This window comes from Rana temporaria, chromosome 8 (assembly GCF_905171775.1).
Source record: "Rana temporaria chromosome 8, aRanTem1.1, whole genome shotgun sequence".
NCBI classification, from domain to species: Eukaryota; Metazoa; Chordata; class Amphibia; order Anura; family Ranidae; genus Rana; species Rana temporaria.
Window position 1 is genome coordinate 171,830,940 of NC_053496.1, and position 9,195 is coordinate 171,840,134.

Below are 9,195 nucleotides of genomic sequence, written 5' to 3' on the forward strand. Positions count from 1 at the left end.
GTTCTTCATTCATCCTCATTGGAGGTGGTCATGTGATCTAACAGAGATGAAATCGATTTCAACTGGTAATTAAGAGACCTCTTACTCATAGAGGGTCACCTATAGCCCACACCCCTTGCTATCATTTTACACATTATTATATTTTAACATGCTGAAAAATTATGGATTTAGAAAAGTTCTTAGACCAGATATTTAAAAAATAATTTGAGTATTAGAAAAGACTAAAATGATAATGATGAGGGTTTAAAAACGTTGCCTCCCCCATGTTTATACATGAGCTGCATACTAAAAGAAAATATATGAGCCAATTGGTTCCAAACCCATACAAATCAATGAGCAAAAAAAATAAAATTACAACACGCAGCTTTTAATTGTAGTTTAAGTGTAAAATAAACACTTAAAAACGTGTAAAGAAACCAAAAAACCACACTCTTATACCATAAAATACATATCATAAATCACCATAGTGAATAAACAAATACATCTTCAATTGAATTATAAAAGTATACATAAAAGATGTGAAGCCCGTGTATAAAACCCACATGTGAATAAAGTCCTCAGTGAGTATAGGAAAGGTTCCTCTCCACCCGCATGTAGACACACTATGCACTCACCAGACTTATATATATTGGGCGATTCCTATACAATACATGCTGATCCTTGTCTTCCTTGATGTAAATGCAATACAACCTTCTTTTTTAATAAATTATTTGAATTACTGCACCATTAGAGTTTTCTTTCCTTTCCCTCTAGATAGTGTATTCAAAGCTCCAGTGTTGCCATATAGAGGTAGAGGAAAGAACAACTTCATGGTGCGGTAATTCAAATAATTTATTTAAAAAAGAAGGCTGTATTGCATTTGCATCAAAGAAGACAAGGATCAGCATGTATTGTATAGGAATCACCCAATATTTATATATATTCTACTAAATGGATGACAGCAGCGTTTTGGATTCATTCAGGTGACCTCATGTACGACATCTTGGATTTTCCATATGCCCAACTTGACTCCCGGTAATAGGGGTCAATTAAGTCTGGTGAGTGCATTGTGTGTCTGCATGTGGGTGGAGAGGATCCTTTCCTATACTCACTGAGGACTTTATTCACATGTGGGATTTATACATGGACTTCACAATTTTTATGTACTGTATTTATCGGCGTATAACAGGGTGAATACTTGTTATATGCCGATCCCTGCTGTCTCTGAGGGAAGAGGAGCGAGCGCCGCTGAATTACACAGAGCCGCGATCTCCTGTGTACCCGGCGCTTCGTCACGTACAGCCACGCCTCCTGGCCCTGCATTGGGCCACTGTTCAGTCTATCATATGAGCAGGGCCAGGAGGCGTGGCTGTGAGTGACTGAGCGCCGGGTACACAGGAGATCGTGGCTCTGTGTAATTGAGCTGCGCTCGCCCCTCCTCTTCCCTCAGAGACAGCAGAGATAATCCAACACTGTGTAATCCAACACTGGCGAGGCTGCAATGATGGGCATTGAACAGGCTGCATTGTTGGGCCAATTAAATGGCTGAAGCTGGGCACTGAGCAGGGTGCATTTTTGGGCAATTTAGTGGCTGCAGATGGGCACTGAGCAGGGTGCATTGTTGAGCAATTTAGAGGCTGCAGATGGGCACTGGCGAGGCTGCATTGATGAGCTGTGACCCTAATTTTGCTTCAAAGTTCTTTATTTAAAAATGTAAGTTTTTTTCCCGGAAACTTCCCTCTTAAAATGAAAGTGTGTGTTATACGCCGATAAAAACTGTATTTTTTATAATTCAAATGAAGATGTATTTATTCACTATGGTGATTTATATGTATTTTATGATAGAAGTGCGCGGTTTCTTTGTTTCTTTTCACAAGCTGCATGCTGTTGGTGAAAAATCTCAGCGTAAATACCTTTTCTATTTTTTTTTACTACAGTGCAGTAATTTATTTGCAGAGCTGAGGCTCCCCTGTAGCTGTTCTTTTCAATATTTTGTTATAATCTATTATGATTTTTTTTTTTAAACAATGTAATTGTAATTGACAGTTATATTATTAATTGGATGGCTCCATAGATAAACACTTCAGCCTGAAGAGGGCAGTGCAATTTGCAATTTTTATTTTTTTTTCTAGTTCAATGATTTTCATTGAGAATTTCAAAAGCAGAAATCATAAGGCCCTGTAAACACGATCGGACAAAACCGATGAAAATGGACTGAAGTTCAGTTTTATTGGTCCAAACCGACTGTGTGTACGCCCCATCGGTCAGTTATCCTTCAGTCCAAAAATTTAGAACTTGCTTTGAAATTCAACCGATGGACGCCTGACCGATAGGTCAAAACCGATGGTTAGTACGCAAAAGCATCGGTTCCAAACCCGCGCATGCTCAGAATCAAGTCGACGCATGCTTGGAAGCATTGAACTTCATTTTTCTCTGCACGTCGTTGTGTTTTACGTCACCGCGTTCTGACTCGATCAGTTTTTGAACTGATGGTGTGTAGGCACATCAGACCATCAGTCTGCTTCATCGGTTAACCAATGAAAACGGTCCGGCCGACCGTGTGTATGCGGCCTAACAAATACTAGGCCCACGCAGGGGCAATGACATCAGTTGACATTGGGTCATAACCGAGGAAATCAGAACAACGAATCGGTGATACAGTCAAGAGGCAAGCAATATATACCAAAGATTATGAACAGACAGTATAACGGGTTGCCTCGGAAGGGTTGAGTAGTCAAAATTAATTAGGAGGGGTAGAAAGCAAGAAAGGGGGGGGGGGGTAAAAAGAGTAGGGATGGGGGTGCGGGGGAGAAGCTCCCCACAAACTTGATTCCCAATGTATGTAGAAGGCTAGAGTAAAACAGGCTTGCTGGGTTTAAAGAGGGCAGGGCATAATTAAGGCATAGTCCCCAAATCTGTAAATAATGTAGGCTGGGAGTCATATGGTCCCTGACTGCCTGTAAAGAAACAGGGCTGAATTCCGAGAGCAATGCTGTACCATTGTTGCTGTTCCCTCCCACCATCGGACTATGGACATAAGAGAGACGGGGCTGTGCCCAGTATATACACTCAACTACCACTGTATTAGATACACCTGTTCAATTGCTTGGCAACACAAATTGCTAATCAGCAAATCGCATGACAGCAACTCAATGGGGCAGATCCACAAAAGAATTACGCCGGCGTATCTCTCGATACGCCGCGTAATTTCAAATTTCCTGCGTCGTATCTTTGTTTTGTATCTACAAAACAAGATACGACTGCATCTCGGATCGATCCGACAGGCGTACGTCTTAGTACGCCGTCGGATCTTAGGTGCATTTTTTCGGCGGCCGCTAGGTGGCGTTTCCGTCAAATTCCGCGTCGAGTATGCAAATTAGCTTGTTACGGCGATCCACGAACGTACGTCCGGCGCATTTTTTTACGTCGTTTGCGTTCGGCTTTTTCCGGCGTATAGTTACCCCTGCTATTATGAGGCGTACTCAATGTTAAGTATGGCCGTCGTTCCCGCGTCGCCTTTTGAATCTTTTACATCGTTTGCGTAAGTCGTTCGCGAATAGGGATTTGCGTAGAATGACGTCACCGTCATAAGCATTGGCTTGTTCCGGTTTAATAACGAGAATGCGCACTGGGATACCCCCACGGACGGCGCATGCGCTGTTAAAAAAAACGTTGTTTACGTCGGGTGACACGACGTATTTACATAAAACACGCCCCCATCACATCCATTTGAATTCCGCGCCCTTACGCCGCCAAAGATACACTACGCCGCCGTAACTTACGGCGCAAATTCTTTGAGGATTCGAGAAAAAAAAGTTACGGCGGCGTAGTGTATCTTAGATACGCTGCGCCCGGCGGAGATATGCGCCGAGGTACGTGAATCTGCCCCAATGCATTTAGGCATCTAGACGTGGCGAAGACGACTGTCTGAAGTTCAAACAGAGTATCAGAATGGGGATTTAAGTGACTTTGAACGTGGCATAGTTGTTGGTGCCTACCGGTATTTTCACACACACAACCATCTCTCGGGTTTACAGAGAATGGTGAGGAAAAGAGAAAATATCCAGTGAGCGGGAGTTGTGTGGAGGAAAAAGCCTTGTTGATGTCCGAGGAGAATGGGCAGACTGGTTCCAGACGATAGAAAGGCAACAGTAACTCAAATAAGCACTCCAAGGTATGCAGAATACCATCTCTGAATGCACACCACATTGAACCTTGAAGCAGATGGGCTACAGCAGCAGAAGACCACACCGGGTGTCACTCGTGTCAGCTAAGAACAGGAAACTGAGGTTACAATTCACACAGGCTCCCCAAAATTGGACAATAGAAGATTGGAAAAACGTTGCCTGGTCTGGTGAGTCTGTATTTCAGCTGAGACATTCAGATGGTCGCGTCAGAATTTGGCGTAAACAACATGAAAGCATGGATTTATCCTGCCTTGTATCACCGGTTCAGGCTGCTGGTGTAATGGTGGGGGAGATATTTTCTTGGCACACTTTGGGCCCCTTAGTACCAATTGAGCATCGTTTAAACGCCACGACCTACCCGAGTATTGTTGCTGACCATGTCCATCCCTTCATGACTACAGTGTCCCCATCTTCTGATGGCTCCTTCCAGCAGGATAATGTCACCATGTCACAAAGCTCCAATCATCTCACCATTGGACAATGAGGTCACTGTCCTCCAATGGTTTCCACACTGACCAGATCTCATCCAATAGAGCACCATTGGGACGTGGTCGACAAATCTGCAGCAACTGCGTGATGCTATCATATCTCTATGGGTCAAAATCTCTGAGGAACATTTCCAACACTTTGTTGAATCTATGCCACGAAGAATGAAGGCAGAAGAGGGTCTAACCCGGTACTAGCAAGGTGAACCTAAGAATGTATCCGGTGAGTGTATAATACTATCACCCCTTGGCTTTAATGTCAATCGCCACGGCAAAAACCGCGATCCTTTTTTTAATCGTGGATTCTCCTGCTCTAGGCTTTGAGGACATGAGTAGGGGGATCCGGAATGACCCGGCCTGCAGTTCATCGGAGTGAAAAGGGCGTGAGTTCCGAGTTCGGCTAGAGATAAGTTCTTCGGAGGACGCCCAAGCTCAACTCCACTCCAGTGTTGCCAACCTACCAGATTGAAATTTACTAGCACGACACTCGAAATTTACTGGCGCAGCCACGTTTTTACTGACATTTCACAAAAACTACTAAATTTAATTTTTAGGTGCAAATTTCAATGTTTAGGCTACAAACAAGTACGCTAGGCAAATAGCAATGTGGTTTAGGTAGATATGTAAAAAAAAAACCTATTTTTGTTATTTTCGATATAATAAGGGCAAATTATTTAGTCGCATCACCCCCTGCCTCCATCCCCCTCTGCCACCTACAACCCCTGCTTTCACCCCCCTCTGCGGTGCCCCAATCTCCCCCAGGCTCCATTGTCCCCTGCCTTCATCCCCCTCTGCAATGCCACCAACAACCCCTGTCTCCATCCCCCACCCTCTGTGGTGCCTCCAATCTCCCCCTGCCTCCATTCCCCTCTGCGGTGCCACCGCAGCCACCATCACCCCCTGCCTCTAATCTCCATGCGCAGTTCCAAGCCAAACCGATCTCGGCTATTTTTACTGGCACCTTCCCACAACCATGGACATTTACGAACGGAGGAAAAAAGTACCGTTTTTACGAACTGTCCGTAAAAAAACGGACGGTTGGCAACACTGCTCCACTCTGGATGTACAGTTCAATTGAGTGCTGTATGTTTTGTTTTAAATTATAAATATTATTATAGTCACATAATATATTTCTGTAGCAGCATCAGCTACTGGAGCTACAGAACAGACATGACAGGAGAATTACTGGGTGTAAATATAAAATAATATCTTATTACCTCCTCTGCTGCCAGTTCCAGCAATGTCTCCTTTCTACTTCCTCCCAATTGACCTCTGACCCGGAACTTCCTGTTTATTCTCCTACATCACTTCCTGTTTCCATTCTGTGTGTTCCATTCAGAATGGGCGAGATCACCACCTTGTGGAAAGTATAAGAACTACAGCCTTCATAAAGAGACCCTGTCACCAGCACATTCATTTTAACCACTTCGCCTCGGGAAGGTTTACACCCCTTTCATGACCAGGCCATTTTTGTGATACGGCACTGCGTTACTTTTAACTTACAATTGTACTTTTTTCCCCATAGATAGAGCTTTCTTTTAGTGGTATTTGATCACCTTTGCAATTTTTTTTTTTTTGATGCTATATAAAAAAAAAAGACCAACAATTTAAAAATATATATATATATTTTTTACTTGCTACACCAAATAAAAAAAATGTAAAAAAAAACAAAAACAAATTTCTTCATCAATTTTGGCCAATATGTATTCTGCAACACTGTGCCCAAACAAAATTGACGTCCTTTCTTTACCCACAAATAGAGCTTTTTTTTATGGAATTTGATCACCTCTACTTTTTTTTTTTTTTTTTGCGCTATAATAAAAAATTTGAAAAAATAACAATATTTTATACTTTTGGCTATAATAAATATCCCCCATAAAATTGAAAAAAAAAAAAAAAAATATTCATCAGTTTGGGCCGATTTGTATTCTTCTACAAATTTGTGGTAAAAAAAAAAGCGTACAGTGGAATCTCGCATTACAAGCATAATCCATTCCAGGAGAATGCTCGTAATCCAAAGTACTCGCATATCAAAGCGAGTTTCTCCATTGAAGTCAATGGAAACGAAAATTATTTGTTCTGCATTGACTTCAATGGGATGCAATACCGCATGCGGCCAGAGGCGTGGGGACGCCGGAGAGCCTTGGAAACAGCCAAAATTTGCTGAGGTCAGCTGAGCTGTCCTCAGGCCTTTCTGTACATTTCTGAAGGTTTGATTTTTGAGTGAAACTTTTCCCGCACTCTGAACATGAATAAGGAAGCTCACTTGAGTGAAGTCTCTGGTGTATATGAAGGTCTCCTTTCTTAATAAAACCTTTCCCACACTCTGAACACGAATAAAGAAGCTCACCTGTGTGAAGTCTCTGGTGTATATGAAGGTCTTCTTTCTTAGTATAACCTTTCCCGCACTCTAAACATGAATAAGGACGTTCACCTGTGTGCACTCTCTGGTGCGTACGAAGGCTTGTTTTTTGAGTGAAACATTTCCCGCACTGTGAGCATGAATATGGACGCTCTCCTGTGTGAAGTCTCTGGTGTGCAAGTAGGCTCACTTTATGAGTGAAACATTTCCTGCAATCTGAGCATGAATAGGGACGCTCTCCGGTGTGAAGTCTCTGGTGTGATAGTAAGTTTGTTTTATGAGCGAAACATTTCCTGCACTCTATGCATGAATAAGGACGCTCTCCCGTGTGAATTTTCTGGTGTTTATTAAGTTCTCCTTTCATATTGAAACACTTCCCGCACACCAAACATGAATAAGGATGCTCACCCATGTGACTTCTCTGGTGCGCAAGAAGCTGTCCTTTCACAGTGAAACATTTCCCGCACTCTGAACACGAATAAGGACGCACACCCGTGTGACTTCTCTGGTGTATAAGAAGGTCTATTTTCGCAATGTAAACTTTTTCCACACTCTGAACACGAATGAGGACGCTCATCTGTGTGAGTTTTCTGGTGTCTAACAAAGTTTGCTTTCATAGTGAAACATTTCCCGCACTCAGAACACGAATAAGGGCGCTCCCCCGTGTGAGTTTTCTGGTGCGTATGAAGGCCTGCTCTTTGAGTGAAACATCTGCCGCACTCCGTGCTGCTATTAGTGCTACCCATCAATGCCCATTAGAAAAGGGAAGAATGGTCTGGCGTTACCCGAAAAGCATCTCAATATATACAACAAAACACAAAAAGTTGCCCCGGGACTTTAATTGAGGTGAATGTGATTAGCCAGTCACATGACACAAGTAAATACATTATTAAAGTTTAATAAAAGTTGTCATACATACATACATACATTGAAGCCGGTCAGCTGATACATACAGTGTAAAACAGAATCATTACACATATAGCAGTATAGATGTACAAAGCAATATGCACACGCATAGAAAGTGACCCAACACATTTCGCAAGACCAGGCTCTCTTCATCAGGGGTAGATGCGTGTTCATTACATCAACGGCTAGGTCAGACTACCAGATGCTGAATACCCAGAGCAATAAGCACCCAGCTCGGGAGCTGAGGAGGCAAGAAAAACCCAGACCCAACCCGGGGGAGCAGGCATTGCTGGGATGTGAGTGTGTGTCCCCAAAGATCTCCCAATATCCATAGAGAATATCAACTGTAGTTAGTGAAGCTACCACATATGAAATAGGGTTGAAGCAGCAAAGAAGCTGTGCCCATTAACTACTTGCCGACCAGCCGCCGCAGTTATACGGCGGCAGGTCGGCTCCCCTGCGCGAGAGCCCGTAGCTCTACGTCAGCTCTCAAAGCGGCCACTAGGGGCGCGTGTGTGCCCCCCGCTCGTTCCTGACTCCCGTGTGCGTGCCCGGCGGGCGCGATCGGCGCCAGGGATCCCGCGATTGCTCGTTACAGAGCGAGGACCGGGAGCTGTGTGTGTAAACACACAGCTCCCGGTCCTGTCAGGGGAGAAATGCCTGACTGTCTGTTCATACAATGTATGAACAGCAATCAGTCATTTCCCCTAGGCCACCCCCCCTACAGTTAGAACACACCCAGGGAACATACTTAACCCCTTCCCCGCCCCCTAGTGTTAACCCCTTCCCTACCAGTGGCATTTGTATAGCAATGGTCCCAAAAATGTGTCCGAAGTGTCCGCCATAATGTCGCAGTACCGAAGAAAAAAAAAACGCTGATCGCCGCCATTACTAGTAAAAAAATAAATAAAAAAAAATGCCATAAAACTATCCCCTATTTTGTAGACGCTATAACTTTTGCGCAAACCAATCAATAAACGCTTATTGCGATTTTTTTTTACCAAAAATATGTAGAAGAATACGTATCGGTCTAAACTGAGGGAAAAAAAAACATTTTATATATATATATATATATATATATATATATATGTTTGGGGGATATTATAGCAAAAAGTAAAAAATATTGTTTTTTTTTCAAAATTGTCGCTCTATTTTTGTTTATAGCGCAAAAAATAAAAACCGCAGAGGTGATCAAATACCACCAAAAGAAAGCTCTATTTGTGGGGAAAAAAAGGACATCAATTTTGTTTGGGAGCCACGCCGCACGACCGGGCAA

General features: G+C 43.1%; 1 protein-coding gene across 1 annotated transcript; it reads right to left on the reverse strand.

Annotated features, from left to right (window-relative positions):
* Nucleotides 1-5: 5 nt before the first annotated feature.
* Nucleotides 6-8,509, reverse strand: LOC120910500 (gastrula zinc finger protein XlCGF71.1-like). The gene is made up of 2 exons (XM_040322257.1): nt 6,852-8,509; nt 6-37 (listed from the first exon to the last, which is right to left on the reverse strand). The coding sequence occupies exons 1-2, from the start codon at nt 7,588-7,590 to the stop codon at nt 6-8; spliced, it is 771 nt and encodes a 256-aa protein (XP_040178191.1). The 5' UTR covers nt 7,591-8,509.
* Nucleotides 8,510-9,195: the final 686 nt, after the last annotated feature.